Raw genomic sequence first — 24497 nt, forward strand, 5'->3', positions numbered from 1 at the left:
GTGTGTGTGTTGAAAAGAGAGGAGCGCCGACTGGGTGTGATGATAACAGACATCCAACAGCCATCCATCCCGCGAGCTGTGTTACTAGCCTGTATGGATAAACACTGGTAGCTTTTATTTATTCTCCCAAAGCCAAACAGTCTCCGCTGCGCGCCCCGCACATCGCTGCGCGTTCGAGTGTGTGCCAGACCAGCCGACCCCAAGGAGGCGCAAATAAAAAGAAAAGGACCGCAACATCCATCTGTGCGCAAGAGCTGTTCAAAATATTTTTTTAAAAAAGAAGAGATGTGAATCTGTTTGAGACGGAGGTTTGATTCACTGAAAAAAACAAAAACAAACTTCGACTCTTTTTTTTCCCCCCTCAACCATCTCAGCATCCTCATCCTCACCAGCGGCTGTCCACAAACCTGGAAAGCAAACGAAGACAAACCAAAGAACGACGGCAGGACGAGGAGAAGAGGAGAGAAGACAAGTGAGACTAAAATAAAACAAAAAGCAACGACCACCAGGTCGACAGAGGACCATGTTTGTCCCCCTGCCGGTCCCCTTCGTCTTTCAGAGAACAGCGTCCGACTTCAGCGCCTGGAGACTCAAGTCCTCGCTGGCTCCGCGGTCCAGCCCCGGTAAGCTGCCTCTCTTCCGGTCCTTGTCTCTCCACAGAGCCTCTGCACACACACACAGAAAAAAATAATCCCCACTCGTAACCTGATGTTATTTATTTATTCTTTTAGATTTTTTTTCTGCAGAATTTTGTAAAATTCTTTGACAACAGTTTATTTCATTTCATTGTTGGTCAGTGGAGGTTAAAATGCAAAAATACGTTTATTACAAGGAAATATTTTATATGAAATTCACTAAACAATTCTTTAATATGAAACCAAGAAGAGTTACGAGTTACTTCATATTTTTTTAAATAAACTGTCAAGATGTTTTTCTCTATTCAAATATTTTTCTGATTCTGATATTTCTTTTAAAACAAATTTATCATTTGCTATATTTTGCTATCCTTAAACTTATTCAAATGATTTCCATGAATTTATTACGTTTAAAACACAAAAAATCTTAGTTCAAAACTGTTTTTTTTTTTTGTTGTTGTTTTTTTTTGTCTTTCCTCCTTTTATCTCCCCAAACAGGAAATTTCTAATTAACTGAGTCATTTTAACAGGACGACTTACTTGCAGATAAATCCAACACGTTAAAATGCAGCCAAAATTTTGGATGTGTGAATACTCGGCTCATTAGCATCCATCACAGTCTCACAGTTCCACATCTTGTCCTTTTTCATTCATAGCAATCTATCCATCTCGTCCTCCATCCCATCTGTCTCCTCTTCTATTGTCTTTCTTGGTCTGGTCTGAGGAGATATTCATGGTCATCTATCGATCAGGATGCATTGATCCCTGACTGGAGCCACGTTGGGGAAAATGGGACCGAGGTGGTTGAGGGAGAAAGTTTGGCGATGTGGGAGATTATGTGAAAAGGAAGGAAAATGCTTTAAATTAAAACTACTGTGAAACATGTGCTAAAAACACATATGTATATATATTTTTTTTAACTCTTCTTTAAAAAGATTTGATTAACTGATGACAGATTAAGTTTATGGTGGATGTCAATCAATAGTTCCTAATAATCTGCCTGTAATGCCTCATGATCACTATAATATTGCTTCAGTGCAGTGTGACCCATCATGACGCTGCTTTTCAGAGTTTCTGTTTTCGGATTTTTTTGGATAAAAGTATTTCAGATTTAAATTTAATCTGCACATCGGTTTAGAGAGAGCATCTTATTTTGCTGTCATTTAGCATTTCTAGTGTTTTAGTTTTCTCAGGGAGTTTAAAACTGCACGATGTAGCCTATGTGTGTGCGTTTGAGGACGAAAGTGTCCTCCTACAATTTCCATCCAACTAGGCAGAAATCTAAAACACAGATTAGTGTGTGTGTGTGCTGATCCATGCTGTGGTAATTTAGGCTATCACCTTAAGTAGGTGTCAGGAGGAGAAAAACGGTGGAGGTTTTAATGAGACCAGCTTCTGGCGGCTTTGACAGACGACACATAACCACTGGCTTCTGCTTTTTGGGGGGTGGGGTCAGCTTCTTGGCTGGTCCTCTAAGAAATTAAAGTAAAAGAACTGATGGGAGAAAAGAGATGGGGAGGGAGCGAATGAATGAATGACTGAATGAATAACAGAATGGCTTAGTGCATAAATGAATAAAGAATGAATGATGGGGGGTTAAAGTATCAGCAAATTAACAGGTGACAGAATGGAGAATGGCATGAATAAAAGGAGGGAAAGAAAAGGCGGTTCAGAGAGAAATGAATGGCTTAAAGGAATGAAAAAAATTAAAGATGAAGATATCAGTCATTTAAAGAGCAGAGTGGTCTAAAAGATGAATGAATGTGTGGGTTTATCTATGAGAAGATGAAGTAGTTTCAGAAATGAGAAAAAGAAAAAAACAAAGCAGAGTTTCAGCAGTTCGGTCTCCCCCGAATATGAGAGGAAAGAAAAGGTCAGAGTTTCTGTACCGCCTGCTTTTTTATTTAAACACACTGAGTGATAAGCAGCTGACACACGAGAGAAATAAACTGTATCATCCCTCCTTCGCTCCTCCTTTCTTCTCTTTCCTTCCTCCTTTCACAACTTCTCTCTGGAGAGCCAGAAACTCAGAATCCTCTGTTTCCTGTTGTCTCTCTCATTTCTTTGAAGTATTCACTCGACACAAAAATGCAAACTCTCCAGTCTTTCCTTTGCTCTGTCTGCGTCTCGCTCCCTTTCAGACGGCCGGCTTGTTGAATTGGATTTGCCTTGTGTGGCTTGGCCGGGCCCCATAAGCCACTTTAGCTAAGTCTGTTACCCACAATTCTTTGCCTCCCTCTGATCTGAGTTGTGCATGCGTGTGTCTCTACAATGGCCTGCACCTGAAAGTGTGCGAGTGTGCGCACATCTGGGTGTGTTTGCGTTGGAGCAAACACAAATGGGGGGGGTGTCAAAAGTCTGAGATGAGGTGAGTGGGGTTCAGTGGAGGAGGAGGAGAGGGGGCAAGGTCCTAAACAGCAGATGCTGCAGACTGTAGCTTTACAGTGGATCTAAACTTGGGACTTCTTTTTTTTTTTTGGTAGCTCAACTCCTAAACGCTAAAGAGTTGAAGCTACTGGCTTCAGCTCAGCTGCACGAGCAGTGAGAAGCTGCTTAATTTAGTTTTCTCTTGAAGAGAATGACGATGTACTAATTATTTTATTTTTATATACAGTGCTGTGCAAAAGTTTTCTTTATATTTTTAAGGAAAGCAACATATACATGCAGAGATTTCTTAAAACACGCAGACCTGTAAATGTGATATATTTGAGCCGAAAACGGTTTGTATAATTCTGACAAGATTTGGCAGCTTTATTCTTCATCCCAATCTGAACCCTCTTAGACAAACGTCCTTCTAGTCTTCAGGAATAGTTTTCCAGGCCCCTTGAAGGACTTTCCAAAACTCTTCTAAGGATGTTTCTGCCTTTTATTCTGTTCTTTGTGCAGATGTTCCCACACTGAAGTCCAGCTACAGTATAAACCCAGATTTTGCTTGAAAATGAACTTTTTAGTTATGATTATTTTTATTCTGAGTGTCTCATTACTAAGCAAAATAGGTTGTTTCTAACACTTTTTAACATTGTGCGGTGCAATGATAATGATTAGCAAAGACAAGTCGACATGTTAACATGGCTCTTTTCCAAATGTATCTGGACCACAAAGGCTCATACGAGATGCACATTAAGCAGGAATTTAACCTTTTCTGACTGCTATGCTATAAATTTGAGTTATGTGCTTTACTGCCGGTGTTTTGTTTACATGCAGATCATGCTGTTGGGATGTTTGTTCTGATTGAATGTTAAAGTTGGCACCATGAGTGTGGACGACGGTACAGGGATAACATTGTAAAGTATGCTAGTTACTGACATTTCCTAATGCCATTTTATCTCTGGTGCACTTTTCTACCCTTCTATGACCAAAAGAATATGCAAAGATGCACCGTCAACACATTCTCTCCAAAAGAAGTTCAGTGTAATTAAGTTACTTTTAGATTAATCAGATATTTCATTGGAACAAGTTGAGTCTTTAAAGTTGACTTTCTATGAAACTGGGCCTTTTTTTTTAATTAAACTAAATAATTTGAGGAGTTTTTCCAAGAAAATGTTAAATTTTAATATCAAGAATTTAAAAGGCTGTGGCTTGGAAGTGGTTAGAGATGAAGGCACGAGGCTGAGTTTATGATGGGAGTAAATTTACTCATCTATTTTGAAAATTAACAGAGAATCTGCAAATAGCTGAGAGTATTTGTCGTGACAAAGTGCTTTGTGCAGATTTCTCTGTGATCTGCTCTCAATCACAGACAATGAGCCAATCATCATCATCATTAATCCTCATCAGCTCAGTAAGGTGCCATTCAAACTCTGCTCTCTTTCTGGAGATATGGACTGTTTTCATTCAGTTTGGTGCAGTATTGCTACTTTGCTGCTGAGGGGGTTAAAAGAGTTGGTTGAAACAACTCGAGGGTGCAAATAAAATGAGTTAAGTAAACTACTGATTTTTCAGTGTGGGGATGTTTCATCTCTCCATCAGACCTGATTTTCAGTCCAGTTCTTGTCATTTCATTTAGCCTTTTCTCCCTCTATGCCAGGGGGGCCCAAGTCTAGTCCTCGAGAGCTACTATCCTGAAACTTTTAGATGCGTCCCTTCTCCAACATACTGACTATGATGAATAGTTCGTTAGCAGGCCTCTGCAGAGCTGAATGACATGAGGATGAGGGAGTTCAGCCATTTGATTCAGGTGTGTTGGATAAAGGGTGCGTCTAAAAGTTGCAGGGTGGTAGCTCTCGAGGACCGGACTTGGTCACCCCTGCTCTCTTTATCTGACCCTCACTGAAATTCTTAAATATTTAAAATGGCAGCCATAGAGAAGAGGGTTATTGTGGTATTGTGGATATTATAAGACTTTAAATCTTGTGACTTTTTTCTAAAATAACAAAATCTGTACATTCTCATTTTTATGTTGAAAGCCAAAGGTAATGAAGTATCTGGGACGTGGCCTGATCTTCGATTGGTGTGGAGAACTTCATATAGTTTTATGATTTAAAGGAGTAGCATGCAGAGGCATTTTGTCCACTGAAGTGACCAAATATGGTTCTTTGGCCAATGAAGGGGTTTGGACGACTCCGTACACAACAAACAAACAATGCAGGTGTCCACAGTAATGAAAGAAACTTTAAAGTATAAAATAAATAAAAAAATAACATAAGAGAAATTAATGCTATTCTTTTCATTTACGAGACTTCAGGAACCTGATGGAAAATAAAATAAGCTATAACCTGAAAGTGGCTATTTTTAGAGCTCTCCTGTAGAGTCTCAGGTGAGTGTTTTCAGCTCAGAGCTGAGCTCCTTTTAGCTTCCCTGTAATTCACACCCTGCATGAAGACCATTTCTGATGAGGCTTCGGCCTGCAGCAGATGCATTGACTGAAGGTCCAGATGCATCTCTCAGGTCCTGGTTCAGATCTTTGCCGGATTTGTTCCTGTTTCTTCAGGAAATCACTTTCAGGTCCGGCTTATCTGCTGTAAACCGGTTGCTGTAGATCTAGTTCCTGCACACTATGCTAAGATATGCCAAGTTTTCAGCTAACAGCACCTTATTGCTGCTAAAATACTATTTTCTATCTATAAAACTGTGTCGACAACACTGGTTCATTATGCTTGAATGGTCATATGTCAGAGTTAAGAGCTGAAAATGATCAGGTACAAGGACTAGAGTTAAAATTAAATGAAATACTTTATTAATCCCTGAAGACTTAGAAATGTGGTCTCCTTAGAATGCTGGAGAAATATTACCTAATACCACTTAAAAAGGTTATACTAAAGTCAGTCTGCATGGAAGAAAAATCTAAAAGAAATATTGAATTTATTTACTTGTTGTAAATTTACCAATGTCAAAAATATAATTACAGATGCTTAGACTTCTCCTTGTCTTTGTTAGTTTATTACTATGAAGATTAACCCTTACACCTCCACCGTGCTGTGGTCAGAAACCAGCAGGAAGACAAGGAAAAGAGAGGAGAAACCAGTCTTTGTGTTTGTTTGTCATAAATACACCCCGAAAACTGACCGTCAGACACTTGGTGCGAAAACTTAAACCCTCCTGTTTTGTGCAGCTCAGATCTGATCAGAAAGTCTCTTTCAGACGGCAGCCGAGGCAGAGAGGGACCTGTAGCTGCCTCTGCTCTGCCACTGCTCTGCAGCACAACAAAGCAAATCTAAATGCTCTTTTTATTTTATCTACACTGCTGTGATATCCTCCAGGGCCACTGTGGCCCATATAAAACTGAGAGATGTCAACTTCTGGATTGAGAGAGATGCTTTATTTATGTTGGCTACTCTGAGAGGCCTCTTATTTCAGGCTGCACATTGTACATTTTAGCCTCTGGTCCAAGCTGTCCACTTCGAGCTTGCTTGCCTCGGTCGTAAAACACAAGTAGTGAGATTAGAAGTCATGATGAGGATCAAACAAAAAGAACTGTCTGGAAAAAATACTTCATTCATTAAATATACAACAAAGAAAACAAACATATGATGGTTATAAATTACCATGGCAACAAAACACTGCATACTGGAGGAATAAGGCAATATAGCAGCTGTATTCTTTTAACAACACTGCAGAGAAACTTTTTATTGCAGAGTTCAAAGCACAGACCTCCTGCCCACACATGCACAAACTTTCACACATACACAATCACACACACAAAGTGCTCCGTGCTGCTTGATAACTACCTCCCCTCACACCCAGGATCTTCACCTCGCAGAGCCCAGGAGGAGGGTTGTGGTGTCGGGCTGCACCAAACTGAGCCTGAGCAGAGCCCACCGTGCCTCAATTAACTGGCTTTCAGTTTGTTTGTGTGTGCGTGTGCATGTACAAGCGCGCTTTTTTTGTGCAACTTTGTCTGAAGAAAGACGTATGTGTTTGTGAAAGGAAGACAAAGATTTTTTCTCAGGTGGGGAGCAGCCAGCGTGAGGAGGCGCAGGCGCAGTTGTGTGTGTGTGTGTGTGTGGGCAGGTATTTGGACTCTGGTCTGCATGAAGCTCCACATATTTCCTCAGCAGTGTGCAAATATTTGTGTTTACAGAGAGAGAGCAGAAAATTCATGCAAGTTACAATTTATTTGCACTTAAACTTAGGTGTGTGTGTGTGTGTGTGTGTGCGTGTGTGCGTGTGTGTGTGTGTGTGTGTGTGTGTGTGTGTGTGTGTGTGTGTGTGTGTGTGTGTGTGTGTGTGTGTGTGTGAGAGAGAGAGAGAGAGAGAGCTTGCAGACAGGTAGATGATTCAATAATTGCACAATGAGGTCAGTTATGGATCTTTCCGGCATGTGTGGTAAACCACAAGCTCATTGCTGCCCATTGTGTGAGTGGTTTTAACCTTCCACTAGTATTGATTAGCCAGCATTGACTTCTCCCACCACCCCGTTTTTGTGTGCGGACTGTTGATGTGTGTGCATGAGAATTTGTGATTGTGGGTTAATCGGGACTCTGAGCTCATGTGGTGATGTGAACAATTGCCCCGAATGCGTAGGAATGTGAGAAAGTGTGTGACAGCTGCCTTAATATGCACACGGTGGTGTGTATCAGATTTTAAAGGGCCAGCGTTGTCGGTGAGTTAACGTGATTGCGAATGACAAAGCGTCCAGGCGGGTTTGTTAGCTCCATAATGGGGAATCAATAGACACAACACAGATGTCAATACAACATGCTTTATTGCGTTAAGCCGCCTCACTCCCACCCTGGGCTGTACAAACACACACACACACACACTTAAACTCCACCTGAGGATGCATATGAAGCTGCATTTTGAAATGCATGCAGGTATTCAGCTCATGAACATACCTGTCGCACATTTTTGGTTGTCTGATATGAGTTCACTGATCAGTGCTGTGATTTAGTGATTCAGTTTTCTTAACCTCTTGTTGATGAGAAACACCTGTACAGGGGGCAGTATGAGATTCATGCAGTACAGAAGATGTTTGTACACGGCAGGAAGTAGTAATCTTAACATATAACATACCAAAATAACAGGGAGAAACTCAGCTAAAAACCTCTACCGAGCATCAACATCTAAACCAAACAGAGTTCAAACCCCAAGTAAATATATGGGAATGTAAGAAAACCATGAGAACAGCTCTGTCCACTTTAGAGCTTCTGCTAATTTCTCCAATTTAAGCAAACCACACAAACAAGGAGTCACATGAAAGCAGAGACTCTGCTGGTTACAAAGACGTCTCATCACGGTGGGACAGAAACTCTGGAGCTAGCAGGCAGAACCAGAAATCATGTCTTACTTTTGCTGTTGATTCCAGCTCGAAAAACTCTCTAAATACAGCTCTTTATAGTGAAGTATTCACTTTTCCTATCATAGACTATCTTGGGTTTCACTTCTTTCTGGATCCTCATGGTGTTCTCTTGACTCTGACCACTTACAGAGGTGTCCATCATCATCAGCCAATGGCTTCCTGAGATATTTACCTGCGTACCACCTCTGTTAAAACATCTGGAAAACTCTCAGGTTCACTTTTTTACCTTTTTACTTTTGCACCGTTCATCATCAGGCATGACTTTACTCATCCCTAGATGATCTGCGCTGCTGTCCTCTGGTTTCACTGACAGTAATGTGGTTTTCATTTAGGAGGAGAAACCAATTTACATTTTATACTGTGCTCCAGGTGAATTTACTCTGACACAGTAACGCATTTCTATCTTCTGACCCTTCTGTAGTAATCTCACATATCCCAGCTTTTTTTTTTTTTTTTTTTTTTTTTTTGAGACCAAGATTATACAGCCTTTGTAGTTGTGAAGTTATACTTCAGTACTTTTGGGGATGTGAATGAATGAATGCAGTGTTTCCCAATCCAGGTCCTCAGGACCCCCTGCCCTTCATGTCTTAGACGTGTTCCTACTCCAACACACCTGATTCAAGTTAATGAACTTGCTCATCAAGTGCTTTGCAGCCTGTTAACGAGCCATTCATTAATTCAGGTGTTGAAGTAGGGTTACAGCTAAAACATGCAGGGCAGGGGGTCCCGAGGACCTGGATTAGGAAACAATGAATGAATGAATGAAGGAAAAGTGTCATTTCAGACAGGAAGCTGAAGAATGGGCCTTGTGAAGAAGAGGTTAATCATACAAAGAACAAACATATTTAACCAAATATGAAATTTTGTTTAGTTTAACTTTTAAAAATTGAGAGTGTCTTGAGATGTGTCTTCACTACGTTTCCCAGAATTCTCCTCAAAGGGAAACTTTATCTGTTCTGCTGTTTCTTCTTCTTTTCTTTAATCCAAGTTTACAACTGGCCACCTGGAATATGTGAAGCATCAGTGAACATCTGTCTCGTTTGTCTTCTCCATGTGTAAGATGTTCACTCCACCAGCATCTCCTTCTTCCTGATGTGCTGATTTAGCCTTGGGTCTGTCAGTGAGAGAGATGCGACTGGCTCTGCGGTGCATTAATATGACATTAACTGTGTTATGTTTTTTTTACCTAAATGCTGAATAAATCATACATGTAAAAAAAAATATCCATTCCACTCTGCATAATAATGTCTTTTTGTGCTGGTGTATATTGGAGGTTGTAGTTTGCTGTAAATTAAAATAATTTTTTTTCCAGACATTGATAATGTGACACAGCAGGGCGGTCTCACCATCGCTGCTGGTTCTTTACATCAGTTTGGTCTATAAAAGGTCCCATATGTAGCAATAAGAAAAATCTATGAAGATTAATTCAGTTAAATTCAAAATAACTTAACTAAGAAAACTACTGGATTGTAGTCATGAGCATGCGCAGGCAAAACTAGAAGCAGAACCAGGAAGCCATCTGCTTCGACCTGTTGGGGGTGGAGAGGACAGGACAGAGGGGTGAACAAGCACCATACCTCTAAAGCAGGGAAAGAAAAAGAGCAACATAACATTTTAAAAACACCTTGGAAACCCATTTACATGGAAAGAGTTATGAAAGAAGAGGGCAAGGATGTGTTCAGTGCACCATGGGATGCCCCTCAGCAGCCTAAGCTCATTGCAGCATCATTAAGGGATGGCAAAGCCCCCCCACCCCAAACAGCCTTAAGTGTAGTTGTCAAAGCCTCATCTTAAAGGTAGAGCGGGTGTCTGCTTCCTGAAGAAAGATTATATTAAAAACCATATTACTTTTAATATCTAATTGCTTTGCTTAATAACTTATGTTTTTGTTACACTGGAATGAACGTTTTATTTCTCTACATGGGAAAATGGCCATGTTCATGCCATAAAAGGGAGAAAATATCTTTCATAGGATGATTTTATTAAAGTTTAACTTTATTCAAGTTTAAAAAATATATAATCTTTTTGTTTTCCCCCCCCCCCAAAAAATACAAGGTTTTCATGTCCAGGTTAAAACTAATGCAAAGCTAGTGCTATCAATATATCCATGCAGAACTGTCACACATGCTGATCATAAAGGCATCATGGTCTGTGTGTTACCTGCACACATGCATAAAGCTGTTTATGTAGCCTGAACACACACACACACAAATGCCTGTGCAGACCTTTTGTTTTTGTTCCAGATAATAAAGTCCATTTCACTCATGGACACCACCTGCTGTGCACATATGAAGCAAAAGTCCCTGCAACCAAAAACGATCGCCTGAACTCTGCGTCCCCTCACCACTGTCCGTGTGCCGGTCCCTTCCAACTTGCTCATGCTTCCATTGTTACCGTGGAAACATTCATAGGCCATTAGTCACACATATAGAAGGAAAAGAGTCCAGGTAAACACGGTCCTCTTCCACGTACAAACCACATGCATGCTGCATTGGACAGACAACTTGATGGTTGCCCTTAATGGCACCAAAGACCATTACGGGCTAAATTGGCTGTACTCAGGCTATGTCTGACTGCCCCATGTGTCCTGCTCTCTTTGGGTATGTAATCAGCAATCATACATCAGTGTGTATCTGCAGCCATTTGTGAGCACATCCTGGTCTGTCCATGGAAACACGAGTACTATATGTGTACTCCTTAGGTACTTATATTTTGTGCATGTGTGTATAAAATTGGTGTTTCCCTAATGGCTTGTTTTGCTACTTGTGTGTGTGTGTGTGTCTTTATATGACCAATGTCCATTTTACACTTCCGCTAAATAATGAATAGTGGCTGCAGCAGGGGACCATTTTTGGTTTAACACCAATGCGCACCCTTAATCGAATGCACTCAGCGTGTGCGGCCCTCTTTGTCCAACAAGGTGTCTGTCGATAGGCTTTCTCCTCGGTGCACATAAATGCCATAAAGAACCCCGTGCCTATTCATTCGCTTCATAGCTCACATTCCTTCCCTCCATACCTCTCTCCCTTCTTGCTTTCACTTCCTCCATCACTCTAATTCCCTGCCTTGGCCTGCCGTGCAACCCGGTGTGTTCGGCCCACAACTGGGAAAAGAAAAGAAATGAGAAAGAAGAAGAGAGAAAGGCATGGAGACAGATTCGGCTGATCTGCGGTCAGAGCTGCTGCTCAGCTTCTAATTAGGCAGAATAATTAGGTTTCAAACCATACATGAATCAGATGTGCGTGTGTTGGTCAGATTTAAACATCAGGAGGCTGAGGGAGGTCTCTGTGGGAAGGAAATGGCTTTAAAGAGGAGGTGATGTTTGAAAAAGACTCGGCCAGAAAGGTTTGGATACCATGGCTGGACTTAATCATGGCTTCATCTTAAATGCATTTTCATCCAGGTGACAGCTCATCATCCTCACGATCAATGAAAATGTGCTGGATTCACGTTGTTGTCCTATAATTATCTTTGACCGCTTGACTTAATAATGGGTCTTCATGTTGTATATAACAAACCACATTCCTATAACGTAATCCTAACATAAGAATTCCCAAACAACTGGCTCCATTTCCCTACTTGTGTTTTATATCAATCTGTGTGGATATTTCTCATCTGAGCTTGTATACATGTGATGATATGGTGCAGTAATGGAGCCTACATTGGAAGCCAAAGCCAACTGATCAGGTAGATGTGAAGGCAGTACTGGTGTTAGCGTATCAAGGCTAGCAGCCTCCTGAATGGGCCTGATTATTAGTCCCATTTATAATAATAGGTTTTACTCTAATTTTAAAGGGAATTTTTGATTAAAAGCTAATAATATTGGCTGGTGTGACCAGAAATACAGTTCTTATCATGGGATCTTCAAAATTATACTGGTTTTACTGTGTTTGACAGTTTTTTCTGTGCATGACTGGGTGTTGATGACGTCTACCTGACTGCTGTTTCTATTGTCATGAGAACTGATGAAAGAAAAAATATCCACAATATCTGTGATGCAGCATCTTCATCACAGCCCTGAATCCATTTTTCTCCACAGAACTTATCAGAACCATGTCTTTGGCGGTGTTGGTTATCTTGCTAGCTCTTAGCTTCGTAGCCAGGACCTCTAGAAGTGACGTCTGACTGACTGATCTTAGCGTCTTACATCCTTGCTGCTCCAGACTTTGTGGATGGTCAAAATCTGACTTTTTAAAATCAAAGTTTGTCCAGACAACAGATCGGCTCCTTTCTTCTGTGTCATCATTTTCAACTTCGTCCGCTACAGCTTCACTTTCTGATTTTTCTCCTTCCAATTTCACCTCTTAAGCTCTCCAATAGCATAGCTGCTCTGCTGCATGTTTAGTGGTGCAGCAGTGAAAAAGGTCCCTCTAACAGTTTCCTCCACATTCCCTATGTTGTTTAATGTGTTTGAGTTGTGGTACAAGACAAATTCATATAGCAAGAATAAGAACTAGTTTATCACTCAGTAGCCACAGAAGCTGCCAGAGAGGTTGAATGTGAAGACCATACCACATGCTTGACATCTCCTTTGTTCAGTGACTGAGTTGACTCTGCTGATACACACATGTGTAGGCACAAACAAAAAAAAAAAACTTCCTCCTGAAGAAAATGACTTTGAGAGTCACACTGGGTGCCATAAGAAAAATGTTGCATTTGTGCCCATCTGCACAGAAAAATTGATTTTTGTCTCATGCCTGTTGTAGAATTTACCATGAAACCAGGCTGCATGACCAGAATTCACTGCTTCACCTGTCTGTGATATCATTTATATATATATATATATATATATATATATATATATATATATATATATATATATATATATATATATATATATATATATATATATATATATACACATATATACACATATATAATATTTCTGACTCACATACAGTTAGGAAAGTAATTTCGGGATTATATTAATGTTAAATTGTTACGCTGGTTGTAAATTATGTGTGCATTGTAGGAAAAATCTTTGTTGGTAATTTTATGCACATTTGAAGAGTATGTCCGGTAAATATTGATGGGTGTAGGAGGCGTGTGATCCAGCAGGTGTGTCGCTGCCTGCTGCTGGTGTGTAATACAGATGTGTCGATCTTTTGTGCAGACCTGAAGGCAGCAATCTTGTTCCTCTGCTTGCATGAATAGAGGGAACAGAGCTGAGGAAGAGCTGCTGTCCTCCTTCACAGCTTCTGACATAATGAAGCCAGTTTGGGATCTCACACAAAACCTTTCTATGGCAGTGTGACTGAGCTCGTCTTGATGCAGGCTTTTTCCATCTCAAAGGTGTTGGACTTTTATAGAGATTAATGTCAGGGCTGTGGATAAGCAGAATGATGTGTGTGTGTGTCCATGTGTGCTTGAGCACGCTCTCGTCTCTGAGTGTTTGCATGTTTATGTGCGGCGCTGTAATGCAATCTCACCCTTTGCAGCACCGCAGGGACGTTTAATGCTCGCAAACATAGTTTATATCGAGGAAACAACATGCAGCGAGCAAACGCATCCTTTGTGCAGCACTTTTGCATGACTGCAATTGTGCATTTGTGGCGGTGTGTGTGTGTGTGTCACTAAGCAATATGAATCCCTGCAGCCAACTATGTGTTTCTTCCTGCTGCTGATACATTTAGCTAATAAAGTCAGATGACAAAAGTGGGGTTAGTTAGATTGGATTCCACCTCTTTTGTCCCTCCCCCCTCCTGTCCATCCTCTTGGCTGGTGGTCAGTGCTGTTTTGGGGGAGAGCCCCCCCCCCCAATTTAATTTAGCCAACAGGAGTTATGGAAATGAACTTGGGGCAGAAAGAAGGGGGCTTGAGATGAGAGGAGACGATGGATAGCCCCCCCTCAGGAACACCACGTCCTTCCTGTCCTTTCTGGCCCCAACCCCTCCTTCCTTAAGCCTGTCTTATTGAGGGGGCCAGCGGTTACTGTGAAGGGTTTTTAGTGGAGCAAGTAATGCAATGCAGGATGGGGTTTTGGGGAGGGGGGGTCTGTATGTATGCACAGAGACAGAAGTAAAGTGACAACAATAGAAGATGGAGAGTGAAAGGAATTGTGGGGGAGTGGACAGTCTGGCCCTTTTTAATAAATCTGAGTGCTCTGGTTAGTGCTTCAATCTTCTGTACTCAACTAACCCCCTGCCCACATTACACACAAACACACACACACGACCAAATCACATGCACTTATTCTCTGTGACTCATTTTCACCCACATATGCTGTCGCCAGACCACAAGCTCAAGGGCTTTTAGAAGGTGTTTTTACCAGATTGTACAGCTGATGCTGCCACTAATTGAACCATCCTCCAGATGTGGACACAAAAGAATGAAAAACAAAAGTATTAGTTGTTTTTTTTTTGTTTGTTTTTATACTAATTTGGACTTTTTCATCCTTTGAACTTTTGCCTTGTTTACAGTTTTCTTCAACTGCCTCGAAGTGATGTCAAAGTGCAATTTCAACAAGTAGAAATTGTCAAGAAGGCAGTGCTGGACAAGGAAGCACTTCTCTCAAGCACCTGTACAGGCACACTTGGTTTGGAAGCTTTTTAAGTACCTGTTAAATTAAAGCAGAAAATAAAACCCTGCTGACTCCGTGCCTTGCATTTCTGGGTCCATTTTGTCATTCAAAGGTGTAATTTTCTTATTCGTCATAGATAGCTGGCCTAGCAGCTGCAGTGGAGTTTAATAGCAGAAAATCTTTGGCCTGTCAGGAGCATCAACAGTAAACAGCAGCTTCTGGTCTCAGATGGAAAGAGCGAGAGCCTTGTTATAGACCTTCCTTTCTGCACCGATGTTTAACATCCAGCACTGTGAAAATCACTGCACAGTCTCCATAATGTGAAGTCAAAGACATGTTGAGTTTTGTACATAATAGGTGTGTGTCATTGGTATCGTTGATGCTGCTTTTACTGACAGCTCAGATCAGAGCTGCTCTGTGTGCCGTCAAAAGGCACAAGAACGCATAATGGAAGCCACAAAGCTAAGTAATATTCAGAAGTCTGAACATTATACCACTTCATCATCAAATAACTCTCTCTTGAGTTTTAAGAGTGTGAATGTATGATTGTGTATGAGTGTTAAAGGAATCAAGTGCAGCTAAAGCAGCTCTCATTACAGCTTCGTACACTATTTGTTGAGAGAGGATTCTTGTTAGGAATCTCTGTTTACAAGTGAAGAGCTATGTTTTCATCCAGTCATCATGTAAGAGGATTTTTTTGGGTCAGAAAATACTCATCCATCCATCAGATTTCTGATGCTTATACGGGACCATGTTGCAGGGGAGTCCAACAACTCCCACTACCCAGTCATCTCTTCCGGCTTTTCTGGGAGGATGCCGAAGCATTTCCAAGCCATCCAAGAGATGTAACCCCTAAAAAGTGGGATTTCCTCCTGGTGGGACATGTCCAAAAAACACCGCCCCTGGAGGGCATTTGGCCAGATACTCAAATCATCTCAAGTGATTAGAAAATATCCATCAGGCATGTTTCTGACACCAGGTTTGGAGAGAAGAAAAAGAAGCTGTGTAGAGTGGTCAGCAGGTCATAATCAAGGTGTTATAAACAGATTAGGATTCACCAGCCAGAAACTAAACTTAACCCTTTAAGGTCAGACTCATGAAACACTGATAAGAAAAATCCCATTTTTTAATATGTGGTCTTTATTTTAACAAATAACAAATGTTTAATTACCATTTATTTCCATGTGATATGTCAAAATGATTAAAGTGTGGTTTTCTGCTTCCTGGTGTCTATTAGAGGACAGAAGACAAGTCTCAGATTGGGTTCTAGTTTTTTACCATAAAATAATGCAAAATATCTCAGAAACTATATTTATCAAATATGTCACGTTGGGCTCAAATGAGTTGAAGGAAGAAGACACAAACAAAACCACTCATTGTTTTCATAAACATCATAATCTCAATCATGCCCTCACATTCCTCCAACAATGTGGCCTCAAAAGACTGCCTGGAAAGCAAGTTTGAAGCCATCTCACAACTCTGTTCCATCTGTTCCAGGTCAGATCTGTTTTACTGCTACACAAAGGACGTTGCGTCATTACGCTGATATTTAAATCTTCTCAGCTGTCTTCAACAGAAGAAGTTGAGCATCATGACACAAACTAGATACCTATTTTTGTTTTTCATATAAAAAATATAAATAAGAAAAGATGAACGGAAATGGTAAAAATAGGGAAAAATGCTTCCACCAATGCACAACAAAAGGTTCATGCCCACTAAAGAAGAATTGGTGCATGTTATTTGGAGTGGAAAGAAATGACTCACATTAGAGCTGCAAACTTTAAAATGACTGAGCAGCTGTTTCTGCTCATAAAAACAACAGAGATAAAAGTACTTCCTGAAGATTAGATGATGTGGATGTCCACCACGGTTGTTTTTATCCCCTCTTCTTGAAGCTCATTTCCCACAGAGCTCTGAGTCTGTTGAGGTTTAAAGAAAATATAGTTTGTTTTCTGTCTATGGATTAATAATGTTACTGCATGACAACATGTTACCAAGTCATGGTCGCAGGTTACTGATGTGTGGGGTCCATATATAATTTTAATCTAAAAACATGTGCCCTAAACACCTGGATTAAGCATGAAACTGTGATCAATCGCAGGTGATGGCAGGATATCACTAACAGACCATCTTCTTCCTAAATATGTTGGGGTTACCAATGGAAAGGCAGACTGTTGGCCAGTTTTCTCAAATTTGTAGTTTTTAGGTAACAATGAAGTAGAACCACTGTTTTAATATTTTATAGCAAACTATTTAATCCACTTTTAATTTAAAAACTGACATATTTCACATTAGTGAACATAATTAGAAAATATAAATATGCACAGAGTTAGCATTACTGCTAATTTACATCTGTTGTTCCTCGGCAGGTCACATTCTTCAAAACATAAAATAATGCACAGATACAGGTAGATATTGTATAAAGTGCAAAAGTTAAAGTGCATATTTCAAGTACATGAGGTTGGAGTGTAGTTTAAAAAATGCTAAATAAAACATAACAGGATAAGTATAGAAATAAAGAGAGTGCAGCACATGTATACATATGCATATGTACACATTACAAGATATAACTGGGATAGGACAAAGCTTAGTTCTAATCATTCATCCCAGGGTTAAAATAAACTGGAATTAAACCAACATCATGCATGTTATACGTGTGGCATTGCAAATAATTCCTGCACTTAACTAACACATGGCCACGACTTAATTATCCCGTTCCCATATATTAGTAATCTGAGGCCAGACAAACTCTATAGTTTTCAGCTAGAACAAATGCTTCTTCTACTGACTTATAACCACAAATAATCTAAAGTATACCACCACCCTCTGCAGACATTGTTCAGTTTAATTTTTTTACTTTTGAGCAGTATAAAGAGAATAATAAACACGCCTGATTCACATGTCTGTGTTGCAGCTTTTCAGAGATTTGTTTCAGATTTGCTTTGCTGGTGAACAGAAACCAGAGACTTGCAGCGGTTTGATGTGACAGAGAACAGCGACTCCTCCATTTTAGTCACATAAGGAAAAGACAACGTTTCTTATTCAGGTCTGTTGGGTTTTTAGTTCTGGCTTTACATGAGGGTGACGTTGCTATGTAATGTATTCCTGCTCAGTGGACTCACTCTCCGTTTTGAGCACATAATCGTCTTCACACACTGTGGATCCAATCTCTTCCTCTTACAGTACACACACATTTACTACATCAGATAAAAAGGAAGCTTTTTTTTTTTACCCTGATTTTTCCCTCCCAACTCACCTCCTTATCGCTGCCCCCCCCCCCCCCCCCTTCTTCTTCTTCTCCTCCTCCATCCTCTTATAATATCCTCCTTTTTTTTCTCTCAGCAAAGGAGTGCTCAGCCCAGAAATGAAATTAATCTGTTGTACTACACCCCTCCCTCCTGCCTCCTTCCTCCTCCTCTTCTTTCTCCTGCTTTCCCTCCTCCTCCTCCCGCATCTCAATCTCATTCTGCCTTTGCTCTGTGGGGAGGATTGGACTCGTCGCTTTAACCTCTTCATATTGGATATGAATCTGTTAGCCTGCTTGGCCCTCTCTCTAACACTCCCCACCTCAAAGTTCACACACACACACACACACACACACACACAGAAGTCAATGAACACAAACACATACACATGGAGAAAGGTACTGTCACACTTATTTACGCACTTGCATGCACACACTGCAGTGAACACTACACTCACACTTCATTCCACACCGGTATCTAAACAAATCTTCCGACAAATCCCAATCCTCGTGCACACACACACGTGCATGTTGACATCCCTGACAAACTGTCCTCCAGCAGGCTTCTCCCGGTGCTTCAATCAAAGCCATTGATATGAATCTGGGCTGTTTTCTCCATGCTGGCAGCAGCAGCAATATAGCAGCTGTACTTTTTAGCAGCAACACATCTTTCATCAGGGCCTGTGTTTGGAAAATAGCCGTTTACAGCTGCCCTGATCCTTTTATTCCACACACTTCTACATAGAGACCAGCAATATTGCTGGATTTTAGCTCTGGCCTTGGCTGAACTGTCCTGCCTTATTAGTGGGGATATGGAATGAATGAGAGAGGCTTCATACTTCATATGAAAAAGGAAGACAGGGAGATGCATGGTGGGAGAAATGGGGGATGAAAGAGAGAAATGTGGGGACTGAGCGAAGTTCTCCTTAATGGTTCCCCCAAGGGGTTTTAGCAGCCATACCAGACCATGCAGCCACAGTAAAATGGTGAAGATGCTCTCCCTCCTCCTTCTCCTCCTCCTTTCGAAAGAGTGGTATGAATATGGTAAATCCGCTGTCCACTTGGCGGCACGATTCTCTCCCAGAAAATGGGCCTGTGTCTGCATCCCTTGGGGGTATAAGCTAAAGAGATCTGCATTTAGGCCCAGCACTCACTCCCTTTTTGCTCTCTCGGGGTTTGAAAGGATCCTGGCCAGCCCCAATCCGCCTATCCATCTCACCACTGCGGCAACAGCAGCGGCGATAGCACACGACTCAGCAGCCCGGCTTAAACATGGTGGCTGGAGCTGCACAGCCAGCGATATCTGGACACACGGCTTTTCCACTCCCACAGATGCAGAGTTCTCTATCCGTGTCAGCGTCTCGCTGACTGGGTGAGGTCCATTTCGCTGGTGTCCGCCTCAGGCAGGGAGGAATCACTGACCAACATCATCATGTGCTGTTGCACACACACAAACACACACATGCATGCACAGGATTGTTTTGCACTACCAGCTCTGCAGCAGCAGCCTTGTTGAGGTCAGAGAACATGGTTGGATGGCAGCTCAGTCAGCCAGTCTGTCAGTCATCCATTACTGGAGGAGACAAAGCATTCAGTTTATTTGCACCTAGTTGGCCTTAGTCATACAGCTGGGAAATACTTGTACAATCAAACTGCCTCACTTGTCTGACACAACACTTCAATTTCAGGAATGTGACAAGCAGAGGTTGAAACTAATGAAGTACAAACACTCCAGCAGAGTTTTCAGGTATCTGTACTTTACTAGAGTGGATATTTCTTTGACAACTTTTCACTTTTATTCCCAACATTTAAACGCAAAATATCTGCAGTTTCAGTTGCTTTAGTTTTAGTGCACTTGACTGACATTAAGTCCCGTTTCCACCGGCAAAAAACTGGGGGAAACTGATCTGACCCATCAAACTTTTTTGGGATCCTTTCATTGAGGTCTCGGTCGTACCGATCGAGCCCCAAAAGGTGGAGCTTAACGCACTGTAATCCATTCATTGGCTAAAAGAATCGTCATTTTCTGTGCAACTCTCCTAAGCACCATGTTTAGATATACCATAGATAGGTAGATAGATAGATGGGTAGATAGATGTATGTACTTGACATTGTTCAGGGTGGTTATGGCAAAGGGAATGAGCTGCACTTTGTAATGGCTGCTTGAAGGTAGCAGCTCAAAGGAGGTGTAGGGTGGAAGGGATCCTGATGACCAGGGTGGCTTTCCCGGTCACGGTTATCATTAAAGGAATGTGTCCAAGCATGCTAATATGTAGCTGACACATCTGTCGCTATCCGGCTTTTACCGGCCTAGCAGGTAAGGATATCATTGGCTGCAGAAACGTAACAGAGTTTACAGAACCAAACCTCATCAAGCCATCTTTGGTGGAATTAGAACCTTCATGCTTAATTTTCAAAGACTGTGCCTCTTCCCTTCGTCAATGTCAGCTCACATGGATGGGAGAGAAACATTCAGAAATGACAACCTCCTTGCAGAATCCGTCACCACACAGGAGACAATGTGTGAAACTTTAAAACAAACCGAGAAGACTTGATTGAACCGCAAACTACTACAGATGGAGCAGATGTGTGGTCTTGGTTGATAGAACTAATGGATGCTGATGTTAATGTTTTAGGATTATTTGACTTTGCATTGAAACAACTGGTGAAATTGTTTACATAAAGAGTTGCATATTACTTTTATACTTGAAGTACATTATAGATCCTGTACTTTTTTTTACTTTCACTTAAGAAGTTTTAATAAGTACTTCTTCTTTTAGCAGAGCCTTATTTAACATTTGCTTCTCTTAAAGAGACATTTTGGTTGTTTTGAAGCATATGCATGAGTAGAAAGTGTCTCATGTCTAGCAGGCAGCTATCAGAGTGCTCCCAGTTTGGAGAATCTGAAGGAATTCGTGATGTTTGAGCCAAGCTAAACGCTAGGCAGCAGGAGGCCACAGAAGTACAAATTATTCTCCAACTAAAACAGTTCAAACTTTAAAATTTTCATAGTAGTTAAATTGAAGACTTTTGCATTGCAGACCTGGTTAGCTAACCACTGTTTTCCTCAGCTGTATTGTTTTGTCTGATTGCATGCACACTGGCTGATGAGCTGTTAACTCAAAAGTCTTCCTGTCTTTTCACAAAACACCAAATGTGTGACTTTAAAACGGAATGAAAAGCCTGGAAAAACACAAATACTCACCGTCTATCAGTCTGTAGAAAGGTAATGCCCAGCAGGAAGAGATCCAGCATGTCTGACGCAACTTTTGAAAGTCAGCTGATTGGTGGCAGGATACACTCTGCATCACTATACATGGAGGGATGTGAGGCATCGTGCACGTTCTCTGGTGAAGAAAATAGTGACAAAGTAAACAACTGATTGCAAAAGCAAAACTGTGTTAAATTAGATTTCTAATTCAGAAATCCGAATTAGAAATCTTCTCTGAGAGCGATCTGACTGGAGGCAAAACAGTGGTAATTCTACAGATGATGTTTGATTGTTGAGGCATTTTGTTTTATTCTGCTCTGTTTCTGCAACTTGCAACCTATGTGGAAATCAATATCACTCATTAAATGAAACATTTATTAGAGGACGGGGTGACGCTTTTAGTTGAGTTGCCTCATCAGCTGTCAAATTCTAGCCGGAGCTGTTGATGATTAATTTGTGTTATTTCTGCCAAATCTGTCTGAATATCAGAACAGTTACTGAGTCAATAGCTTTGTTTGCACAAATGTCAGCATTTGAATTTAGAAATAATAAAATATTGTTAGAAATGTCTTCTTTCTGTTTGCTCATGTGCATCTTTTTCTGATGAAATGGGCTTAAATGAGCACGTCCACGTGCTCCTGAATTAGTGCTTTTGTCCTTTGGCTTCTTTGCACATGAGTCAAGCAGAGTTGGTTGGTGCATCTGCTTGTGCGTCCACGTTCATATGTGTTCATTTCTCCGGCTTTCTCCTTCCTTCCATTGTGGCAGGGGTCGGAGGGGTCCGTGTCATCCAGATCCCCCTCCCTCCTCCTCATGCTCTTTGTCTGCTCGTCAGTTAGGGAGCGGTCCGCGTGGCACTCCGGGATGCGGGGGGTTGACCTTTTACCCTTAACCCCCTAACCCCACACCTCCTCCTCTGCTTTGCCCCCCATGATTCATATGCAAGCGACCCCCGTCACTCGCCTATTCTTCGCTTTCATCTGTCCACGCCTGGCCGGGCTGTTGTGTCAAGTCTCAAGTTCAAGTCCCGGGACGGGCCAGGCCATGCGGGGTCAAGCCAGACCACAGCAGACCAGATCTGGCAGGCAGCAAGGATCAGGGGGAGGGAGGGAGAACCTGTGTTTGGATGCTCATTTTTTATCAGGGGTCATTGAGAGGTGGTTGGCCGGTGGTTTGGGATAGGCTGGGGGTCATATGCAGGGGTCAGCTCTACTATAGCAAACATGTCTGCTGTTACCAGGGATTCCATCTGTTATGAGGCCCGGACGTCTTGTTAGTGGAGAAGAAGTGAAACGTATGTTCTGGTTAAAGATTCGGCCATTGGACTGTTGGTTTTTATTTCAGTTCCAATGTTGAAAACAGATTAAATATTTCAAGATATTGAAGAATAAACTGCAAATTCTACAAAAAAATCACTCATAATTTCTTAGATAATGGCATCTTTTATTATTTTTATTTATTTATTCCACCTAATACTGAACTTTTCATCCAGCTAATCTGTTTTTATCCCTCTTTTTTTCCCCATAAATGAGGTAAGATCATTTAAAGCTTTGCAGCATGTCACAGTTTTCATATTGTTCCATTTTTTTCATCCTTTGTCCTTCACCGAGAGGCCTGCTGTGGGGGTGGCTGCGTTTGGGCTCAGGGTCAGGGTCAAGGTGGGTGGGGCTTGGGTCAGCTAGCCAGACGGACGCACAGACGGTGGACTTGACATTGAGTGGCTGAGTGGATTAACAAGATAGGGAGGCTCCTTGTGTTTGAGTGAATTGTCAGTAAAGGAGGCCTGAAAATTATGTTGTTTTTTTGTTTGTTTTTGTAAAAATATAAATTATGGTGCATTCAGTTTTAGTTGTGGTGAAGGAGGTAATTTAACCTTTTAAACTCAAAGTTAAAAGTCTTCCAAACTGCTGCATTTTTTTCTCTAACGGGACACTTTGTATTTTCACAGACACAGCTCCTATTATCTCCTCTAAAAACTGAATTAATCACATACACATTGCCCTTCAGTTTGTAGATAATAAATAGTGAATGAATGCAATGATTGAGCCATCTGCAGAAAAATAACTAAGCTTTCATTAAACAAAAAAATACATCCATTGTCCTGGCACAACACTGCAGAAGAAACCCTGAAATGAATAAAACACTCACTTTGTGTGAAATAATAAATAAATAAATAAATGAATTCAAACGTTGCACCTTGTGCATTCTTCTTAGATTTCCTTTAGGAAACATACAAATATGTGTTTTTTGGGGAGTGTTTTTGTTTCGTTTCTCCTTTTTCATGGAAAAAGCTTAATGTGACATTCCTTGAAGAGATGCACACAAAGTCCAAGGATACGCTAAGTGGGGAAAACCATTTCTGCAGGAATCTGACATTTAACCCGCTGCTAGTGTTTGTGGCATTCTTGCCGATAATGGGCTGGAGTTTGTTTTGAAAGCATCCCAATTGACAGTTGATTGAGCTGGCCTGAAGGTTATCCAGCAAATGGAAGATGACATCTGGCCTCTTTGAGCCAAAACTAACCAGCTGGTAATGGCTGTTCTCAGATGTATGTAGTCAGTGCACAGACAAGCCAGTCTTGTTATTTTTCATATGAGCCAGTGCTTTATGCTCAGGATACAAAACGAATGTATCGGACAAAAGAACCCGTCTCTGCCCATGTTTTTCCATTTATATCTGTATGTGTCTGTGTATGAATAATATATAGCTGATAGTCTTATTTACTTCTGTTTTTTGCAGTTAAGTAAGTGGTAGAAATAGTTGTTACAGGCAGAAATATTTTTTATCTAACAAGGTTTTTTCTAAAGAATTGATTGAATTGAAAAGCAATAAAAAAACTTTCCAGCTGTTGTAAGACACTATTCTGCCTAAACATCAATGAAACTTAAGCTAAAAAGTGATTGCTTGTCCTAAATGCTTCAATTAGTTTGGATTCTTTCTTTATTTGCAGCCCATTCTCATTTTGTCAGTGGCTTGACACGTTTCTGAGGTTAAGGATGCTTCTATAACTGTGTATAAATGTTTATAAATGTATATATATGAAAACACTCTGTCCCTGACCCATTTGACAGCATGCCTGGATGATTTCTAAAAGGACGAGTTTTGTTTAAATAGAAGTATTATTTATTATAATAGTGCAAATTTTGTA

At 41.0% G+C, this 24497-nt stretch overlaps 1 protein-coding gene across 7 annotated transcripts in view; it reads left to right on the forward strand.

Annotated features, from left to right (window-relative positions):
• LOC121628256 (POU domain, class 2, transcription factor 2) overlaps positions 1-24497 on the forward strand; it is a 108336-nt gene that overhangs the window by 19403 nt on the left and 64436 nt on the right. For 6 of the 7 annotated variants that reach the window (XM_041967256.1, XM_041967255.1, XM_041967251.1 and 3 more), the window contains one exon: positions 375-623. The exons of the other annotated variant lie outside the window; for it this stretch is intronic. In XM_041967256.1, the coding sequence (XP_041823190.1) occupies positions 524-623 (100 nt within the window). In that variant the 5' untranslated portion in view covers positions 375-523. The remainder of the gene's footprint in view (positions 1-374; positions 624-24497) is intronic. 7 annotated transcript variants of the gene reach the window in all.

Source organism: Melanotaenia boesemani, chromosome 17, assembly GCF_017639745.1.
Source record: "Melanotaenia boesemani isolate fMelBoe1 chromosome 17, fMelBoe1.pri, whole genome shotgun sequence".
In the NCBI taxonomy this organism is placed as follows: Eukaryota; Metazoa; Chordata; class Actinopteri; order Atheriniformes; family Melanotaeniidae; genus Melanotaenia; species Melanotaenia boesemani.